Source organism: Pempheris klunzingeri, chromosome 13, assembly GCF_042242105.1.
Source record: "Pempheris klunzingeri isolate RE-2024b chromosome 13, fPemKlu1.hap1, whole genome shotgun sequence".
Classification (NCBI taxonomy): Eukaryota; Metazoa; Chordata; class Actinopteri; order Acropomatiformes; family Pempheridae; genus Pempheris; species Pempheris klunzingeri.
Window position 1 is genome coordinate 18,445,923 of NC_092024.1, and position 22,070 is coordinate 18,467,992.

Here is a 22,070-nt window from a genome sequence, read left to right on the forward strand (position 1 = left end):
AGGACTGAGGGGAGGGGGGCGGGCTCAGCGTCTACGTAGACGCGTAATGCGTGTGACGTATAAGACACGTGTGCAGCTGACAGCACATCACATGGTCCTTATCATGGACAGAAATAAATAGACTGACATAAGTAAGGCAATGAAAACAGAAGAAATTGTAAAACTTTAAATATTTTTCTTTGATGTCTTTGTTTATTGTTACACGATAGTCGTATGTATTCATTTTTGTCTTTTCCTGTTTTTTTTCTTTTTTGTTTTTGCAGAATTGTTTACCTATGTACCCGGACCTTATTGATTTGTAAAAATTCAGCTAATAGTTCATCACTTGAATACAAAAATAGTGAGATAGTCCAGACTTTTTCCAGTGATTTCTCCTTCTCTTCCTCTTACCTGAGATGTTACTTTATATGTTTAGTAGAGTAATGTCGCTGAAGTCGTATTCTTGAAGAATGGTTGCTGAAGAGTGTTTATAGTGAAGAGTAGCAGCTAGTTAAACGCTGAATGTGGGATAAAAATGTACTTTTATGCTTTATTGTGATTGCTTAATGATTTATAAGAAACCACTAATCAAAGTGGGAATGATGAAATTGGTTTGTCCAGGTCCAGATCTGGTGAGGTTCCACCAAACAATTAAGTTACAAAGACATTGTTGCTTACTTTGATTGTCGTCTTTGTTACACTCCATTCATTATCCTTAAAAGCAGAAATGTATAAAACAGAGTCTGAAATATATGCAAATTGTAACATCTTTGTAGCATTTTATTCATCTATGTAGTTTTTACTTTTTTGCCGTTTTGGTGATATTTTGGTTGTCTTATCTCCCACCTTGTGTTCAATCTGTGATGTCTGATTGTTACAAATTGGTTACTTCAATAAAGATGCTAAAACATTTCAGGATTAAAGACAGACACCTTCCACAAGATTATATCTGCATGCTGAATGAGTATTTTATTTATAACCAGTTTATAAAAATAAAATACAAAATAATTTTAAAACAAAAAGAAAAAAACACTGTACAAGGCATTGATATGATACAAATGATAGAATAAACATAAATAATTACAGTTATATACAATGCAAAACTCCCACTTGTTACATTCTTACCTTGAGACTGTACAATTACATTGCAAAACCATGACGTACATTGCAACACAAAAATATCAACTATTAAAAAATCAATTAAACAATTTAAGTTAAAACAGTGGATGGGCAAATTAGCAAATGTCACAATAAATCATTTCTGTCAAGTATTTATAAGTTATTGACAAGTAATCCAATGTTATGACATGACAAGTGTACCAACGCACACCAAAGCTTTCATTAGTTTCCATCTCACCTTTCAAAATAAGAGCTGGATTTGTTCTGTTGGCTGATGGGTATCTGTAACCACAAATACCAGCAAGCTACAGTAAATATGACACCTTTCTATGACTAGGCCTCTTTAAAAAGAGACAAAGAAAATCTCATCTGGAAAGCATTACTAGTACTACGACTACACACCACTTATGTGCAATAAAAAAAAAAAAAACGTGAGAAGAAATTTGATTATCTTTTAAAACCAGCAGCACTGTTAAGTGTCTATTCCTCCCTTTCACTGAAGCCTGTTAGCATATAAGTTATGGGTTTTACAATAATTATTTTATTTAAATAATTACTTTGAATATTTTACAGGTATATATTAAAAGTCTGCACAACAGCGTTCTGAACTTTGAAAGCTTTGAAATATCTGGAAATCTGTGAGCCTGAAATAGAGAGTTGAATGAGGGAGAATTCAAAGACCGATTGCTGGCGACACGTAGAAATTGCACGCCCCTCTTTGAGAGCATACAGTTATCACATTATCAAACACACCTCGAATGCTGCACCCTGAAATTTTTCCATCTCCAACAGTCCATTGATAAATGGCTCACACACTCTCACAGAAAAGCAGGGAGCTCTCCAGTAGAAGCACAGCTTTGTAAGCACAAGAGTCTGACAGCACTGATTTCCGTGGTGATGCACTAAGCGCGCTGACTCTGCATGGTAGCACACGCCATTTACATACAAGAGATAAGTGACAGGAAGGCTTGGCTTGGCCCACTAGTGGAATGATCTCCAACACAGACAAGGCTCAGTCATCCCTCGCTATGCACAGAGGGGCAGAGAGGAGATATTAAGGCGACTGACTGACTGAACGCTGTCTGCCTTCAGGATGAGTCATCATAGCTGCTCTGTGAGGCTAGCGTAGCGATCTGCATGAGTCAAACAAAACAGCACATTTTACATCTACAAAGCGATGCGCCCATTCAATCTCTATACACACCCATATTTATCAAGTCAAATCACATCTGCAAAATTTATCAAAATATTTGGCAATGTGATTCTTTTTTTCTTTTTTTTTTTCTTTGTCCATGTGTGCAGCCGTATCTTGTAGACTGCCATTAATCTTTCAACTCACATGTTATTTCCTATAATGCAAGTGCTTAAAACACAGCAAAGTCTATTCTGCTTTTTTTTTTTTTTTAAATAATTTTTCTGGCAGTTCTTTTGTGCAGCATGTCAGCTAGTTGCACTGATTAAAAAATACAGTCTATCATATTCCAGCAGCACAATCATCCCATGTCAGTGCAGTAAGCGCAGAAAACTAGTCGTACATCAGGCGGGAGGAGGAAGAGTGAAAATAGTGTTGAGATGGGTCAGAGAAGATATACAAATCCACAGAAATTAAAACTGCTCACCCAGCAGGTGGATTAAAATCTTCACTAGATGCTGTGATGGGAAGTGGTATACAGCTTTTTATTCAGTAGTTGATTGAGATTATTTTTCTGTTTTTTTACTGCATGCAAAGAGTAGCACTGGGGGGGAAGCTGGAGTTACTTTACAGTATCTTACAAGCAGAGGAATGGGAGGAGGTTGTGGAGTTTCAGTGAGGAATCCTAAACTAAATCAAACACAAACAATACTCTGATTCCTTTGCCTTGTGCACAAACATACTGTGTGTAATTATATAAAGACATTCTCCGGCACAGGAGGAACCAAAAAAAACATTCTTGCACATGGAAGCATGGAACAATATTTTGGTGTGAGAAATATATGTACATATGGCCTCCATTTTCAATAACATTTGACAAAATGTTGTTTGAGGTCTGAAATTCACATTTTTTTCAAAATATTATCTCCAACACTGACCTGGTATATACAGGACAGTTATGTCGAGTTACACTTGAAATGTCCTTTTTGTCATTATAAATAATAACCACTCTGTCCTCAAGTAAACTGTTGCTCAAATTGTGTTTGATTCACAAACATTTGTGTTGCTACCTTTTCTACATAAAATAATACTGGTGAAAAGGGTCGTCTTATAACCGCTGGCACAAGTTTTTGGCTCCTTTTGTTTCTAATTACAAACAAACCAAAAAAGTGAATCCTCAAGCTGCCCAAAGTGCCAAGGCACACGCTGAGACAAACATCTGTGTCTGAACATTACTCATCAGTAATGTACCTTGTGTTGTTTAAGCGTACTACTGCTACTACAACTACCACTACTGGGAACACATGTTCCATTAACGCCTTCAGATCTAATATTCTAACTTGTAATCCCTTCAGTCAGTGTGACATTTTGATTCCCTCTTAGCAACACAGTAGGCACAAAAAGGTGTGTGACCTCACGCACTTTACATGATTGATTGTATAAAAGGGTCACTTTGGAGTAATCCCTTTGATTAAACATTTAAAACTAATGTGAGTGACACAAAACTATACATCCACTATCACACAGAGGAGGGTAGGAGTCGTAAGCATCGCTAAGCATCAAAATAAATATCTCAATAAATACAACTGTACACAAATTCTGGCTTTATGCATTCACTTATAGCATAAAGCAAATATTAGACCCTGCCTGCAGTCTCCAAATACAGAGAAGAAAATGGAGACAACCCCAGGCTATACTGATATTCCATCAGTACGATCCAAGTGCATTAATACTGGGGATAAATAAGTTACGCTATACTGTGGTCAGAGTGGATGAAGATGAATAACCAGGAAACTGATTTATTTATGTGCCCACTGGCCCAACTAGCTATTGATTTATGTATTATAGTACTGTCTGCATTGGGAACTTTTGAAGCTATATTATTTTGCTCTACAACATGGTAATATAAATAAATGAGGAACAGTGTTTGTCCGCTAGGTCATAAAGGAGCACTCCACTGATTTTACACACAAAAAGTTCAGTTTACTCATCATGAGGGGGTGGGGCACTATTCAGCCTGTGTTGTATAAGTCTTCTGTGACTCTGAAGGGAGACTGAAGTTTGAAAAAATAACCCTGATGATATCAGATTGGCCTTAGGACTCAAAATGTTTAACAGAATGCCGTCGTTACAAACCAGAAGTGTGGGCTTTGAAAGAAGTGGGATTTTTGGAGCTGAGCCGACTCAATTCAGGGCGATGTGGCTTCTGCCACACAGATTTCGACCATTCTCTTTAAAATCTTTCTCTCCAAAAGTCCAAAACCTTTTGGAAGTGAAATACCAAATCAGTGGAGTACCCCTTGGGATACATAATGAATGAAGGAGTGAAGAGAATACAACAAGTGGAGGGTAAAGATTGACAACGAAAAAAAAGGACACAAGATTTTTCTAATAATACAGGAAGACTACGGTCTACCCTACCATAACTGGAATCTTCCCGTCATTTGCTGTGGCAGCACAACCTGGTGGGCAACTATCTGCTCAGCTTGCTGGAGCACTTGCCCTCTCGGCTACAGCCTTTTCCCCTGGACAGGTGGAATGGGCCCGTGCGGGCCTGGCGGCTGCAGCAAGTCTCCTGGTGGTGAGGGTAGAAGCGGCGGGGAGGTGGCGAGCTGGAGAAGCTGGGAGGTGAGCGGCTGCGGCCAAGGCAACCCCCTCCCCCGCCACGGTGCTCGTGGCGGGAGGGCGAGGAGCTGACAGAGCGCTGCAAGGAGGAGGAGCTGCGCGGGGATGCGCTAGAGCTGCGGTGGTGGTGCGGAGAACTCGTTAGGCTGCAGATGCCCATCCTGGAGCCTCCATGCTGGACTGAGGAGCGGTGGTGAAGGGGGGAGCCTCGGGAACCATGCATCAGCTGAGCAAGACATGTCAGGAGGTCTGAGTCACTGGTGCTGCCAGCTCGGATGCGGTAGCGTCTAAGCCTAGGTGGGTACAAAGAGCAGGGCAGCTTATGAATGACAACCAAGTCATACGATTCAAAGCAAACCAGGAAACATAGATTAATCAAATTTCTTGCGGAGTCTTTTTCCCCAAAATGTCCAATAATTCCTTTAATCGCAAGAATTAATCAGCAAAGCAATTTAAGGTGTAATACATTTTTAATTAGGTTTCCTATGTTTTTTTCATGTCTTCATGCTCTTCCTTTCATGCTACTCATCATAAATGCTTTGATAACAATAATGGCTTGGTTAATTATTCAATTTTTGATTCATGAAAGCATCAGGTTACCTGCCCTCCACTGTTGGGCGACTAGGTGGCTTCCCAGGGGGCGGGCGCGGCAGGAATTGGGCAGCCAGCTGCTCAGCAGAAGAAGCTGAATGAACGGGACGAGGGATCCTGCTCTTGCGTGACAGAGGGCTGGAGGAAGAGGAGAGGGAGGGAGCGTCGTCTCCCTGGCGGTCAGATCGAGAGCCCATAAGAGAGTCCTCGTCCTGAGAGCGGTCGGAGGTGGAGGACAACGGGTCCCTAGCAAGGGAAGCCATGATGGGGCCACGCCGATCAGAGAGGGATGGTGAGGCAGTGGGAGAGGGCACTGGGCCATGGTGGCTAGCTTTCTTCTGCAGGAGTTTCTCTTTAGCAGACCCTGGAGGAGGTAGCTCCAGCAGGCTGGAGGGCTCCAGAACTGGGATGCGACTTTGCCTCCGACTGGGGTCCTTACGGGGAACAGCCGGGGAGGAGGCTGGGCGTGTGGTCTGATCTGGCACATCATTCACTTCTCTGCTCTCCTTCCCCCTTAGCTGAGGCTCTGTGGCACAGGGAGTGTGGCTATAATCATTCTCAGGGTCTTTCAGCTTGGGGAATGCTCCATTACTTAAATCCCTTTGGCCATTAACAGGAGAGGAGAGGTGGCCATTGGCAAACACTGGGCTGCGAGGGGAGCGAGGAGAGCGAGGGGAGCATGGAGAGGAAGGCGAGCGTGGCGGAGGCGAGTGTGGCGAGCGGGGGGAGCGAGGCGAAGACACGCGGCTAGGCGCAGGGCTTTGAGCTTTGGTGTAGTTGTTTCCATTGACCAGTGTCTCAGCTAGGGGGTCTGTGGGTGTCCCTGGATGGGTGAGCACATGGTCCTGGGGGGAGCTGATGTCCGCTGTGTGCTCCTGGACCTGCTGAACCTCAGCTTCAGCTTCACCGCGCCTCTCCAGCAGGAGACACTGTGGGGCACTGTCTGATCCTGACTGGGAGGACAGCCCAGAAGGACGCTGAGCTGTCAACTGGAGGGGAGGGGAAGGTGGAGATGGAAGGGAAGAGAAGGACACACAGGTTTTATTCAAAATATAAACCACAGTAAAAATGGGAATAATATTCTAATTGTCAAAGGCCTGTTGCTGATAGACTACAACATGTCGAGTTGTGCTGTAGGTCTGTAGCAAGAGCCTGATGCAGATGTGTGAAAAGAGAAGAATTTTACAATATGGGGTAATACATGGTGATTAGTTTGGCAACAGCATGCAATACCATAGCTACCATTATCAGACCGAAACACACAAGTGCTATGGCAGTGTCAGTCAAGCTGTGAGTACTAAACCGGCAAGTAGGACAGGAAACGTTCACGCAACTTCGCAGGGGGCTTCAGCGAAGAGAGGGTGAGGAACAAATACAGGGAGAGAGAGAGAAAGAGAAAGATAGAGAGGACAAAGACGATCTGAAACAAAAGAGACCATGCAACCTGTAGTCATGACTCGACATTCCAAACACACATGCCACAATCAGACAAACACACATCCCTATTCAGATCACAAGAACACATATCCAGACACAAGGACACATCTGACCCATGCTCTGTCTGGCCTGCACAATGGCCCTCATGGTTTCTGGAGAGAGCTGCCTGACAACAACACAAAAAGCAAGCCGACTGAACAAAGAAGCAAAAACGAGCAACTTAAACAAAAAAAGAAAGAAAGAAAGAAAGAAAGAACAAAAATGTTGACAGCCGGGGTATTGCTACTGATGTAGAGGAGGCTGAATGGAGGTTTGCTTTTCACGGGATTGGATGGGCTCATCATCACCTGCTGAAGCTGGGCACGGGTGATGCGTATGATAGAGGGAAACTTGGTGTTGGCAGCACCAGCCGGGATGGCCGGCAGTTTCCTGCGACTGGGCGAGCGGGTGCCGGGGGCAGGGTTTGTTGGTAGTGGTAGGGAGGCGTAACAGGAGGAGGAAGAAGAGGGGCGCTCCTGCTGATGCTGGTCAACGGACTGGCTGCGCGTCATGCCCAGTGGCTGGCGCTGGTGCAGTGGGTCCGACAGGGTGGTCAGGAGAGTGTGAGGGCTGGGAGAACGCAGAGGGATGGGGCTGGATGTCCGGGCGACAAGCTCCTCAGGCAGGGATGGAGGAGAGGTGGGGAGCTAAGAGACGGGAGGGAGAGAAGTGGGAGGTGGAGAGAGGAGGGGTTGTGAGATTGGTGAGGGAGTGAGAAGATGGAGGAAGTATGGAGGAAGTACTGTGAGGTCGGACAAGCAAGCTGCACCGGTGGGGAGCACGACGCAGAGTTGTTTGGAACAGGTAAAGCGATGGGAGGACTATAAAGATAAGGAGTTGATCTTAGGCTAGGGAGGGGAGAAAGAGGCGAGGTAGGTAGATTTTTGGACGGCAGTTTGCATTTTTAACTTGGAGGCAGTTCTGGTTGTAGGAGAGAGTGAGGGGACAGTTATTCCTCTTGTAGTGCTTGTACTGCTTTACAATTTGAGTAAAACATTGAACATGATTTGGGAATTTGACTTGGTGGGCTGGTTGGAGGCAATAAATAGCAATGGAGCAAAAAAGCAATTTAAACTACGCAAACCAAAGCATATTTTGGAAATAAATCATTACAGATGCAAAGTAAATAAAACCGATACATTGCAAATATCAGAAAGTAAGGTGAAATTATGTGTAATATATAACGCAAATCAAAGTGCATTTCGATGCCATGAGCTCTCTTCTTCCCCATGCTGTGATCTGATAAAAAGCTATGCAGTTGTGACACAAATATTTTTTTTCTAACAAATAAACACAAGCGCAGAAGTGATACAACATAAAGCAGTAACATTTAGCTTCACACTACAGCAAGATGCAGCTGGTGGAAATCTGACTGTTGTATGACATTAGCATTGAGGTTCAATAGCTAGAACTCTGACTCTGTGCAGCTTTTTAACTTTGTAAAATGCTGACTACAGTCAGTATCTTTTATGCCATGTAGTGAGATGGCCTTCAAATGAAAGGGATTACCTGAGTGAGAACTCCCTCAGCCAGAGCCTCAGCTGGGCTGGTTGGAGTGACGGGGGGCAGAGCCCCTGCAGGGCCCACACTGAGCTCCAACTTGTCCACTTTTGCACTTCCCTTGGAGGAAGCCATGCTTTCCTGTTTAGGTTTGTCAGGGCTTGGGCTGCCCTTTTCCCACCCAGGAGACTGTTCCCCTGGCTGGATCACATCCGGTTCCTCGTCATCCTCCAAAGGACTGGTGGTGACCTTGGCTCCGGGAGAGCCACTGGCCCGCTCCACCATTACCCACTCCCTTGAGTCAATGTCCTGCCTCCCAGAGCTCAGATTGAGGGCCACAAAGCCCCCGCTACTGGCTGCCCCCTCTCCCTGCTCCAGAGAACCAGAGGATGCTGGCTTAGGAGAAACGCCACCCAGCCGGAACTCCTCATCATAGTGCCAGACCCTATCCGGACGCTCCCCGGCAGGTACAGCTTCACCCTGAGTTACTGGGATGACTGCAGCCCCATCAGTCTCCTTCTCCTGGTGCTGGGTGCCAAGCTGATGCTTTGTTGAGCTTAACAGGTACAAGAGAGATGCAAATAATCAACTCTCTACTCTATGTTTAGGAAAACTGATAACTTAGATGATACTTGATAAACATACCAGGCCTCCAGGAAGCGCTCTGGACTGGGCTTGGACTCTAGGCCAAGCCTCCTCTCCAGCTCAAAACTGTGAATGTTGCGGAGCTTCCTCAGCAGAGGGCCGTCACGGTCTGAGGCCACCACCTCAGAGTGCAGTTTGACTGGGGAGCCCAGGCTTGGCCCAGGATAGGGGCTCTGGTGTCCTTGGTTACCCTGGTTGTTGCTGTGTTCCTCTTCGGTTGCCGCCTGTGGACCCCGGTCAGTTTTGTTAGTGACTGATTAGTGATTAACTAAAAAAAACAGGTGGATGTCAACTGAGGAGTCAATTCTCTGAGAGCTTTTGAGGTAATAAAACTATTCTATAGTCTACCTTCCAGACTGCAGTCCTTATGCGGTTACGGTTGCGGTCCAGCTCCTCCCAAACGTCAGCCTCCTGGTTGCGGTGTGGGTGGATGGGAGAGCCCGTCAGGCGCTCCGGAGCAGGGTTATTCTCCACATCGCTGAGCTGCTCATCCTGCAGAACCTCATCTGTGTTTTCCCTCAGCAGGTCGCCAGGGATCAGAGAGGCATTCGCCATACTGGGCAAACAAAAGGTGTAAACATTACTTCATGTTTGAGGGTATAAAACACAGTGAAGGTAACCAACATGTGCAGTGTTTGATAAATATAACTCCTGAATTAACTCTTCTAAAAATGTATTTATTTCTACTGAACGCACCCCATGTGTGCCGGAGTGAGGCGGGTGTGATGTTGTGGCGTTGTGGCAGAGGCGCTGATTGTCAACGTGCCATCTGTGCCGGTCCGCTCCCAGTCATAGGGGTCATTCTCCACAACATTGTAGGTTTTCATGCTGTTGTCAAACACTGACATAAGCAGCTGTAACAACACACAGAAACATAAACAACTTTTTTTTATTAAGGTTTCACTTGTGATGCTGCACATTCTAGTTTTTGAACAGGAGAAATGTCAATTCCTTGCCATCCAAATTAGACCCATGTGTTACCTGGTAGTCAGGCTTAGTGAAGTAGTCAAGGCTGGAAATGTGTTCCAAGAAAACACCAAACTCTGCCGGCAGGTGTTTGAGCATCAGACGATGGTCATAAGTATCCTTCAGCTTCCCAACATGTTCCTGGAGACAAACAAACACACACACACACCGGTCACATCTCATCACTAACAGCTACCTGGGCAGGGCTGTTTAGTTTTCATGAAGGCTAATAATTATCGACTGTCCTTACTTTGTCCTTAATCTTCCTCCACGGCAACTGACCAACCAAAAACTCCACCAGCATGTAGAAGAGAGACCACAGGTCGTCATGACGACCCATCTCCTGCAGAATTGCACCAGGGTTGAGTCAACATTGATCAATAATGTATGATCACAGACAATTCATGGGAAAAAAAATATATAGTTAACAGACATTGTGTGGGACAGCATCACAGTTTACACAAGAGCTCGAGCGCAGGAGAGACAGATACTGACCTTATTCTTGTGTGCGTTGACAGATGCGTAGCGGACTGTTCCCCTGAACCCTGCCACTGGACGGGGCTGACAAACAAAGACAGGCACAGGCATTAAATGCTGATATAAATGTAATTTAGTTATAGATATATATAAATAAATATAAAAATATTCATGAGTGCGTCTTTAGGCTCAGTTTATAGTCAGTGACAGAGGAGGACACTTACAGGTCGGACCTCCTGGCAAGAGTTGGTGAACTGGCGAGCTAAACCAAAGTCCAGCATGTAGCAGGTTCGACAGGTACTCGGGAAGCGGCCCATGGCAAAATTGGACTGAAGCAGAAAAACATGGGTACTGGTTAACAGCACAATAAAATAAATTGTGTGTGAATGCAGTTAAAATAAAATGTAATGTCTATTTAAATTCATGTAGCCTCATGGGGATAAATGTGTTCAAATGGTGGAATATAGTTTCATACAGCAGCTCAGAGGACAGAAGACATTTAAATTTCTGCTGCATTTTGGGCATTTAGCCAACCCTCACAGTGAGCCAACTTACTGTAAGTGCAACAATCAAAAAGGCAAAATAATGAATCAGCAACAAGATACGTAGCCAGTACTAAAAAGTGCAAGGGTCACAAACACCACCCAGACAATGGAAAAAAAAATTCCTATGTGTCGGAAATATACAGAAAGAGCATGAGTGCTAAGTAATGAAATAAGAGCCAAGTAAAAAATATTCTCTGCTGCACCCAGCAATGTATGACTCACCGGTTTGATGTCACGATGCAGGAAGCCGACAGAGTGGATGCTCTCTATGGCCTCCAGGATCTGGCGGCCCAGACGCAGGGTTGTACTGATGCTGAAGGTTCCCCGGGTCATGCTCCTCCTGAGGTCAGCTAGGTTACGACCCTGAGAGAGATGAGATCGGTTAGCAAAGATGGAAACTAAATAGAGTCTGATGAATTAACCCTTTAAGAACACAGCATGACCTCAGTCTGTCTTTACAAGCATGTCAAAAAATAAAGAGATAGACACTACGTATATCTATCAAGTTCTGTTGACAAAAGCAACACATAATAACTGTAAAAATGGTTACATTAAAGAAAAATAAAGTCATTATTAAAAGCCACATATGTTAAGGGGGACAAAAAAAACAAACAAACTGTGAGAAAAAAATCTAAATTCAGCTGCACGGACCATCTATAATTAAACACACGGTGCGGTCGGGAGTCAGTGCGGTACAGGAAAATATACCATTCCTGTGGGTGAGGTTGTCTAAGCCTGAACCAGACCACACACCACCAAAACACTCAAAGCTCAACAATCATCAAATTCAGAGAATGTATTTGTGAATTTGTGAACATGATTTGGGTATCACACCCTCATGTGCTGGATGCAGTGATTCAGACTAATTTGATGCCTCTGTAGATCAGAGCAGGTGGTGTAGAGTCTGCACAGTCTGCAGTAGTGCTGCCTGAATCTCTCCAGGAGGATTATTGTTGCTTTAATGATGTAGTCATTCTGCCAGCCTGGGATGGAAAAGTCAGTCTGTCTTTTAGTCAGTCTACCACTCTGGTTCACACTGAAATTTCTCAGCAACTATCACGTGGATTGGCATGAAATTTTATACAGACAGTCACGGTTCTGAGATGATGAATCTTAATGGCAATGATGATTCTCAAACGTTTGCACAGTATGTTAGTAGCTAATTTATTCTTGCTATTATGTAGCAATTTTGGGGGAATTTTCTAATGATTTATTTAACAATGCAATCATTCATGGTGTGGTTTCTTGTAACCAAAAATAACAAAAGAAACAACAATCCAAAGTTCAGAGCTATGAGTCTACATGGTTTGACGGAGGATTGTGACAGTTAACATTGAAAATGCTTGCATTAGCAATTGAAAATGCTTAAACATAGTGTAACAGCAGGATAAGTGAAGCAGAGTCACATAGTCAGCAAACTGAATCAGTCACACAGTATCAATGTGACATTTGCTTACATTAGCGAACACCATCCACCATAAACCACAGCTAGCTGGCATGCCAGAACAAGTAAGGCTGCAGCAGCAAAACCTCTGAATGTATAGAAATGAGCAAGAATGCATTTTATTGCCTATGAAATCAACTTTTCATCTGGAAGAGGAAGAATGTGTTATTACGTCTTTTGAAAGTTGCACAGTCTCGCTTTATTTGTTCAATGATTTGCTGATTAATAAACAAGCTCATAAAATGTCACAATTTTACAGAGCCTTTGGTAACATTTTAGAACTGCTTCTTTTGAACGACTAACACTAAATCCCCAAAATATTGCTTTTCCAGTGATAAAACAGAGAAACACAGGGAATCCTCATTATAGAAACTAGAACCAGCAAATGTTTGATTTGATTAATAAATAACAATATATCAATGATCAAATTGTTGATGATAATTTATTTGAGAGTCAAGAACTTAGACCAACCTGCAGCTCCATCACCACGTAGTTAAAGCGGTCGTTGCGGCCGCATCCCACAAAGCGACACACGTGGTCTTTACCTGAGACATAAAGGAGCACAAGAAAGTTTCAGGGTACTTTTGGAGGAGAAGATTAGGTCACTTCACAGTCACCTAACGTCAGCTGCATCATTTGATCGTAAGATGCATGCTGCGTGAATCACAATGATGTGAGCGCCCATATATTTCCCTGCCCTTCCCTCTCCAGTCGCTACAGCTCGCTGCCCCTCCATCGTCAGCTACCTGGTATGACTACCCTGCTGATTTATGGGCAATAGCACACGACACGCATGTGTGTTTCACGTGTGCATGGATGCCTGTGTGTTTGTTCAGATGTGTGTGTGTGAGCAAAAGTGCGTGTGCTCTAGTCTCAAAGGACATTGCTGCAATGGCAGCTCGACTGCGGCCACACCCCAAACCCTCCAGCACACAGTAAATACAAACAGCTTCTAACAAAACCTCCATGTTTAAACACTAGTTTTTAGATTGTATGCTTTCCCCAAATTCTTTTACAAAAAATCTAAATTATACAATTAAAATATCCAAATCAAACACCTCACAGGCTATTATTAGCTCAATATGACCCATTAGTTTTCTAATATTGGGTCGATGTTTACTCTGGTCAGCAATGTCAGGGGGGGGGTGATTGGAGTTCAGCCTGTCTCAAGTTACATGCTGGTTCCCTCAGGAAGCAACAGACCCATGATGCCCCAGGCCGCAGCCATTAGACAGCAAACATGATCCCAGCCCATTGATTTTCCTCTCAGAGGGGAGACAGAAAAAAGGCAGCGGTTAAAAGGCAGGAAGGAGGGGAGAGAAAGACACAGTTAAAAAAAGAGAGAAAGATGTAAAACTATACAGGCCCCCTGAAGGGGCTCTGTTGTCTTGATCCTGTGTATCTGCTGTGAGACGTTGGGAGTGTCCCGGCACACAAAAGTGTTCTTCCTCTCCTGCTAGTCACTTCTGTTCCTGTCAGCTAAAACGTTGGCATTAAAACTCCCACAATTAAAGCACGAGATGTGCAAATGCAGAAGGATTTATCTGCTGTTCCTGCTGAATGAGTGTGTGTTTTGCACTGCAGAGACTGAGGCCAACTGAGCTGAACCCTGGGCCAAATTGTGCTATCAGATGAGTCAGATGATCTATACCTTGTCTCAGAGAGAGAGAATATTATATTCTGCAATCAATGACAGAGGCCGTCCCTGTATTTTCTACTAACGTGACATTTCCTGGATTGGTCCTCTTCTTCCCATGTTTTTTTTTTTTTGCTCTATCAATTCAGGAGAAATTGACGGACAATGTGTCACTTTGCCTAGGCGTTTGTTTTTCCGCCAAGAAATGATACACACAGTATCCTCTTTTAGGGTGACTCAATAAGTCATCGTGCCAAAGATCAATCAATTCCACAAATGTAACCAAATCCAGCGAATCCATTTCGACTCACCCTGGAGCTTCTTGAGCACGGCGACCTCCATTTTGAGCACCTGTTTGGGCTGCTGGGCCGACTCCACCTTCAGCGCCACACTGACCCGAGTCAGAAGGTCCAACGCCTCGTAGATCTCCCCAAACCCACCACCCCCGATCTTCTTCACCTAGATTAGGATGAAACACTGCATAAGAACTTCACATGAAAAAATACTACTTTTACAGTCTGTAACGTGCCCTGGCAGTGAGGTACACATTTATGAAATGTGGGAAGATTAACAAAATGAATTTGTTGCTCTCTCCTGAGGAAGATCAGGGGTCATCGTCAGCAACAGAACATCCGCCATTAAGTTTATGAGCTCAAAGAAATCTCAGCAAGGGAGAAAATCTGTCATGAAAAGGCTTTAAACTGTCAATAATGTAAAAATTTTTATTTTTCCCACTTTTCTCCCCATTGAGGTTTCAGTGAGGTTAGACATTAATATTAATATAAAATCAGATGGTTTCCTTTGGTAACATCATTGTCATCATTCAAATGGGGGAACGAAAGGTAAAAATAATCGTAATCGTATCTTCGTACTATAGACAAAAAAAATATCATGTTTATGGATGTAAGTATGAACTTTTAAATCCTGCACCATACACTACTGTATGTACTGATAGATAAAAATCTTGTCTTCAGTCATGCTCTTAACTTTCAAAGTGACAATACACAACTGAAAACTTAAAAACAGAGTGTGTCCCAGTCTTCAAAGCTGGCGGTCCAGCAGTGTAATAAATCTGTCAATGCAGTGAATGAGACAATCAAAGGCCACAGTTGAGCTGTGTAGTTGAGTTCAGGGGGGAGCTACTCAAGTAAGAAACAGAATAGGAAACAAAGAAAAGGCTTGCTGAAAAGAAAAAACTCTGGATCCATTTAAAACATACACGTTTTGAATAAATAAAGGAATTTTCAGTTGGTTTAGTTTTTTAGGTGCATGGCAGGACCTTTCTTCAGTTTTCATCAAACATAATCAAGCAAACTGCATTTAATCGTATCCCCAAAAGGGGAGAGAGAGCTGGAGGGTCAAGAGCACGGGTGAAATCTAGAAAAAATTCTTGCACTTTCTGACTGATAACTGAAATATTGTAAGAAGCTTTTGCGACGGAGGCCGAGTGGATAAAATACCTCAGCACCGTTTTGCTTTTTTAAAAACACAATGACCCAAATGAATAAAGGCTGAAGGAATGAAGGTGTGTGTCACAGGCAGCCAGCTGTGTATGAAATAATATGCATCGTCTTAGGTTAAGAATATCTTGGTGGGTATAATTTGACAATTTTCTCAATGAATCATTTGGACTATAAAATATAAAATATATATCAAAATAGAGTTTCCTAACCCCGAGCTAGTACACATGACACTGACAAGTATGTGATTCATTTCACCATGTTCTCTCCTTTAATTCACTCTCCAACAGTTCTACCGTTTCACTCTCACCTCTCAGTTGCAGTTAGAGCTTTAATTTCTCTTAAGTTCCCACGTGTCCTTGCCTGTCCTCCCCGCACAGAGACTTGTGTCGCACTAGGAGCTAAAGTCATGGGATTAGCTGCAGCATTCTTATGTAACTCAGCTCCTTCGAAGACAGGAAGTGGTGCCAGGCTGCTGGATAGGACTAACAGCCTCACATGGCACCCAGGCTGGCACAGCAGTGAGAGACACTGGCCCTCGGGGGAACGCTGCTGCTGCTGCCTATAGCACACTGCACTGCCACTAATAGCTATATGTGTTATTTTTGGATCGCCCATACTGCAGCAGCCCTACCTGGACAGAGAGACATGACCCCAAACTGTCCAAGCCACAGGTTAGATACTAGAGGAGAGCAGAAGGACTCGTAGGCTGGGGAAAGCTTTGTTTGATGAACAAAGAGTTGTTGTTTGGGAGACAAAGGGTGAGCTAGGAACAAGCAGTGATGGGGCTGGACGACACACTGCCTATTGTCGCCGAACAACAACATCACTTACCACTTTCCATCGTTCCTTGACCAGGGAGAGCACGCTTAGGATGTCAGTTTGCTCCGCTCCCCCGCTCATCCCGTCTGTGGACCTGGGACACTGTCCTCACTGCTTCCCCCTCGTCCAGCGGCCTCAGACCGGGCCGGGCATTTGGACCTTGATGGAGAACCCTACAGATGCCCAAAAAACAAGAAAACTGTGAGAATCTGAGGAATAAATCCCAAAGAAATCAGGAAACCTGGTTACTTAGGCTAATGTGCACCACCTGATAATCTCAGTATCTTGAACTCATGTTCTTGGGAGGTTTCATAATGTCAAATGTGCTAAAGGCCTGGTCTTTGAGGCCTGGTTGTGAGCTACATGTGAAAGTTTGAAGTCTCCCTAGTTGAGAGACAAAGTTAAACCCCTGGCTTAATGACTGGAGCCTTCTGATACACCACCATCGCTGCAGCTGCCACACCTGCTGCCAGCAGCTGTCTTTCTAGACAAACTCCTCACCCCGCCGCCAACATCGCAGGCTAAAGCCCTACATCTTAAATTACAACAAGGCTTCAACTTAGTATCGCTTTTCCAAGTCATTTATCTTTTGTGTAAGACGGCCAAGGAGCAGGTCTTGTGAAGAAAGTCTCATCAGATGGGAGACTGTTTAATCTGCCTCATTTTACATTGGGTCGATCGGCCCTGGCTGTGTAATATGGCAGACAAAATGTGGATAATGATAATCAGAATGCATTACTTTAAAATAAAACAATATCGTCTCACACTCTCCAGCATACATTTTACATGACTACATATTAGTGGTTGCTAAATAATTTACTAATGCTTTATAGATCAGTAATACATTATCAAAAACAGCCTCCCTCAATCCTATCCTTTCCATTTGGTAGTAATAAATTACTGTTAAACATATTAATAAACTGTTCAATTAATTTTGTCAACTGACTGAGTTTTCTTATTTATAACTTGTAAAAAATGTATTTATAAGGCATGAGGAAATTATTCACTAATAAAACCATTAGTTGCAACTTACAAACTGTTTATAAAAGGGTGAGTTATTAGAAAGTGGGACCATTAAATTGATTGCCATGTAGCACAAGCTGCCTTTACATAAAAAGCAGGTTTTCTGTAGTACACAGATTTCCGGTGGATAAGCTGTGCATATACTCCTGTGTTATACAACATAGTCAGAGATAAGCGTTCCTCCGGGGAGCACACGCTGGAAACTTCCTTCAGTCTGGCTTCAAACACTCAAAGCAAACCCCACTTCGATTCATCATTCTGCACACGAAGCGCAGGCATCTACGGTTATGCAACCAGCCTTCAAAACACTATTTGGTTACAGGGCATGATCTCGGCATCAAGGAGGCAATCAATCCCATAATGCATCAGGATGAGGTTGGGAGATGGAAGAGGGCAAAGTGTGGTTAGACTAGATAACTGTGACATGGAGAACATGGTCTGAAACACAGATGACAGGAGAGTTGATGAGATGTCTCCGGATTATAAATCTCTTCTTTAAACATACTTTATTACTTTAATAGCCTTTAAACTGTATTCCATCAGTATTTAGTCATTATTCATTACAGCTGTTTATCTGGGTTTTTGTAAATTACTATGAACACTGACAGCCCAATTAATTTAATCTTAACGTTAATATATATCTACATGGCATACATTCTATACTTGTGTTTTCATAGATGATCAAATGGTTCCTTCTTTGTGGAACACTTTGTAACTTTATTAAGAAACTATAAGGTGAATTAAGGTTATTATAGGGAAGCTTCAGATGTGTCCTTGAGAACAGCAAATCTTTCATGAACCAACATGACACTATGAGAGTTATACAGAACAAAATTCCTTCAGAGTCTACTGAAGATTGTATTCTTGAAAATAAATAAATAAATAAATAAATTTTAAAAAATCAACTAAACTAAGCATCTACAGTTATTCTCTGTTAGGCTACTCAGTCACAACACAGTGTTTTGAGCCAAATGCTAACGTCAACATGCTAATATGCTCGAAATAACAAAGCTAGCATAAAGTACAACATAAAGTACAGCTGAGGCTGATGGGAAAATCATTAATGTTGCAGGTATTCGGGCAAATTTTTGTTTTGACCTGACTTAACATAAGAAGTTGAAGGGGAGCATGGAGGCATGGACCACATCTCATACCGCAGCAGTCCGTACAATAGTTTGATTCAAAAATGACATGGTGGAAGAGAGGAAAAGTCATAAGGATTCATCCTCTGGGGATCACGAACTGCAGAATACTAAATGACTATACCTTAACTACTGTGGCTGTTGAGATATTTCATTCTGGACCAAAGCGGTGCACTGACTGCCAGACAAACCAACACTGAGGAAACAACAGGAATAGAAGCTGAAATGAAAGAAGCATACAGGCCAAAGCCGAGCCGAACTTCTGCTAAAGTCTCTTTTTGGTGAGAATTTATGTCAACGTCAGGCTCTACAACCTGTATTCTTATTCATATGTGCAGCTTCTGGGGGTCTGCAAATGTGCGCACACAGCAAATGAGAGCTGCCTTGTTAAAAATCAGTACAGTTCATCCCATTTGGGAAATGACGGCCCAAAAACACAGAGGAAAGCCATCAAAACCGAAGAAGAAACACGCTGCATGAAACCCTTTTAACCCCGAGGGAGGAGAGATGGTCACTTTAGACCCTGGTTAGATAACCTCTGCTGAGTGCTGTGTGACTACTTCAAGGTCAATCACTGTTTCCCTACTCTGATGGGAAGAAATACTTTCTGTCTCATCTCCATGTCACCTCCTTTCTGAACAAGTGAGTAATTTGTTTGTAATTCGTCAGGAGAGAGACGGCTGCTGTCTGCTTCATTCAACTTCTACAGCTGTGGGTGCAAACATGGGAAAAACACAAGCTTTTGATAGAAAACTGGATGTACATAGAAGAGAGGAGGTATTTGTAACCGAAGCTACACTTTAAGGTCAAGAGTCTGGATAAATCTAAGCCACCATGTTGCTTTTCATCCATCAAATATTGGGACGCTAACCGCCACGGACTGCATATGGCAAGCTTAAGCCACATCTCCGGCACACATGCACCCAAACACAAGCTCGTACACACACACACACACATTGCATTAGTACACACACACCTTGCACAAGTCGGACTGCCTCACACTGTGACTAATCTAACACCTCACACAGAGACACAGCTCCGCTCTTCTTCCTCCTCCTCCTCCTCCTCCTCCATACCATCAATGGAAAAAAAAAAGATAATAACAGCCCAGGAGGAGCAGACCTTGAACTAAAAATTAAACCAATCTATGACAGCCAGCTCCCGTCTCATCATGAATCACGCATCCTGACCCCCGCATCTCCATGGCGACGATGGTGCAGTGCCATTTTCATTCACTGACTGCAGCTTGTCGTCGCCTCTGCCCTTTCGGTCTGCTGGAAGCTCCAAGTTCACAGCTACGTGGAGCATCATGAAACGCCACTGACTGATCCCACCCCAGAGGACTCCTCCTGCTCCACCACTTACACCTCAACTCTGGAGATGTTTTGGATCAGTAAATATTTATTTTTAAAAAAAGCCAGCTATGCATGCATATGCACTAGCAAGGACAAGATGGGGAGACTTGTCGGCCTGCTGCTGGATGGAATTAGCGTCTGGACTGACTGCTCTGTGTGCTCTGCGAGTCCTGGAGAGGAGCCAGCGTGGGGAGGCCCTCCACACGCTGGTCTGTCTCAAGTCACAGCATGGATGCAACTGATCCAGACTGAAGAAACTGTGAGGGATGAGGCACCAGTGTGTGTGTTTATATGGCATACCCAGCTCCACTGAAACCCTCACCATAAAGGATGCAGTCACCTTAAGATCAGCACATATTTGGGGTTATCAATCTAAAAGAACAGCACCTTAAATCATACATTTTAAGAGCCATGCGTGCAAAACAAACAAACACAAATACCCTCTGGTGAGCTGTGACAGCCACCAAGCTGCAGCAATGTCACAATACGTTTTCCAAGCTAGCTGCCATGCTGGTCTGCAAAATCAAAGCAGCCATCCTCCCCGCAGCGGACTGCCTGGCTTTGCTGTGGTGAGCTGTTGCATAGCGAGTTGGTTGCCACAGCAGATTTACTCAGGCGCGTCCACGCACACACACCAGCCGTCCACAGGGCCACGCAACCTCATCCCGCCTGGCGGTGTGAGCCCTGGCGACATGCGGGGAAAACAAACGCGGTGCATGCAGCTGCAGGCGGCGATGACGGGGGCGGTTATGGTGGGAGCGAGGAAGGGGGATAGAGAGGGAGGAAGCGTAGCACGGCCTCCGGATTGTGGATCCTTACCGCGGGTCTTCGCTGCCAATCGCTGATCCCAAAGAAGAGCCGGGTGTGGTTACAAGAAGCCCTCTACGTTTGGAGGCGGCGGGGACGACGTCGAGCAGCGGGATCCCATAGCGAGGAGGTGGAGGCTGTTAGAGGCGGTTAGAGGTCCAGCAGAGCCGGGGAAGAGGGGGTTATATGTCTGAGTGCGGTCGTCCCTTGTCTCCTTCTGCCTGTCACCTCAGCATCTCTGCGGATCCACGACGTGACGGCTCCGTGGTGGCGATCAGCAGCAGCAGCAGCAGCAGCCAGCCTGCGTGCGCGGCCTCGATCCGATCGCCCCTCGCAACAGCTCGGCCGCGCGCACAGGCTCTTTAAAGCTCGTTCGCGCGCTGTTCACAACCATTTTTGAACAAATTTATTTGTATATTATATTATAAGATTTACACGACATTCAATTCAAGATATGAATGTTTTAGACGTCAAATGAAGGTAAAGAGAAATAAAAAAATAAAATAATCTCTGTAGTGTTTGAGGATACAAGATAATTAGTTTGGAACGCAGCCACAGGAAACAAAAAAAAAAAGCTTTTTCGCAAAGGCCGCTGGGAGGCGGCATTCAGCCAAAGATGGCGCGTTTAAGTGATTTACACAGCACAGGTCTGCTAAGTCAACAATTTCTGTTCCCCAATCCATTAAAAACACTAATTTTCCTGCTTCTATTTTTCTGCACTGCTGTCAGCAGCTTATTTTGACATGTCTGGAAAATAAAGATTTGATAAAAAAAACCCTATGAGTGTTCAAGTTGATTCAATTGTAGTTTTGCACATTTTAGATATAAGTATAAAATATAATATATGATATAAATATATTCTATAGATATAAATATATTCTTCATAGTCTAAATAAATGTCAATTAGCACCAAGACATTAATATTTTTTAAGCAATCAAATGAGCAAACAGGCTATTATGGTTATGATATTACTTAAAATAGGCTGTTGTAATCCCTGGATATGTTGTGAATTCACCCTTAAAAGAATACAAGATTGCACTTGTTGTATGTTGATCAATAATTAGACAATGTTGATGTCTGTAGAAATATCACATTGCTACATATGCAGACAACATGCAACGCAATAAAACTGGGGATACTGATGTTAATGAAAATATACATAAGGTAATTGACATACATTAAATTACATTATAATGCGCATTCTTATTTCACCATGCAGTCAGTGCACATTGTACTCATTTTAAATCTAGATCTTTTCATATGGCCTTGTGTTTCTTTGATATCTTGTGTGAATGTCTTTTACTTGGCTGTGAGGGTTATATGTA

General features: G+C 43.6%; 1 protein-coding gene across 1 annotated transcript; it reads right to left on the bottom strand.

Annotated features, from left to right (window-relative positions):
- Positions 1–4,564: 4,564 nt before the first annotated feature.
- ttbk2a (tau tubulin kinase 2a) lies at positions 4,565–16,498 on the bottom strand. The gene is made up of 15 exons (XM_070842768.1): positions 16,430–16,498; positions 14,447–14,594; positions 12,971–13,044; positions 11,278–11,418; positions 10,735–10,839; positions 10,529–10,594; positions 10,284–10,376; positions 10,049–10,174; positions 9,764–9,921; positions 9,416–9,623; positions 9,068–9,291; positions 8,432–8,978; positions 7,231–7,569; positions 5,456–6,435; positions 4,565–5,148 (listed from the first exon to the last, which is right to left on the bottom strand). Exons 1-15 carry the CDS (start codon positions 16,496–16,498, stop codon positions 4,704–4,706), a joined length of 3,723 nt encoding a protein of 1,240 aa, XP_070698869.1. The 3' UTR covers positions 4,565–4,703.
- Positions 16,499–22,070: the final 5,572 nt, after the last annotated feature.

Bases quoted from the DNA above. Each gene is read 5' to 3' on its own strand.
- ttbk2a (XM_070842768.1), bottom strand. From the start codon at position 16,498: ATGAGCGGGGGAGCGGAGCAAACTGACATCCTAAGCGTGCTCTCCCTG. The intron at 9,922-10,048 runs GTAACACATGGG...GTGTTGTTACAG, and splicing joins TCACTAAGCCTGACTACCAG to CTGCTTATGTCAGTGTTTGA. The intron at 9,624-9,763 runs GTGCGTTCAGTA...TTGTTTGCCCAG, and splicing joins CTCACTCCGGCACACATGGG to TATGGCGAATGCCTCTCTGA.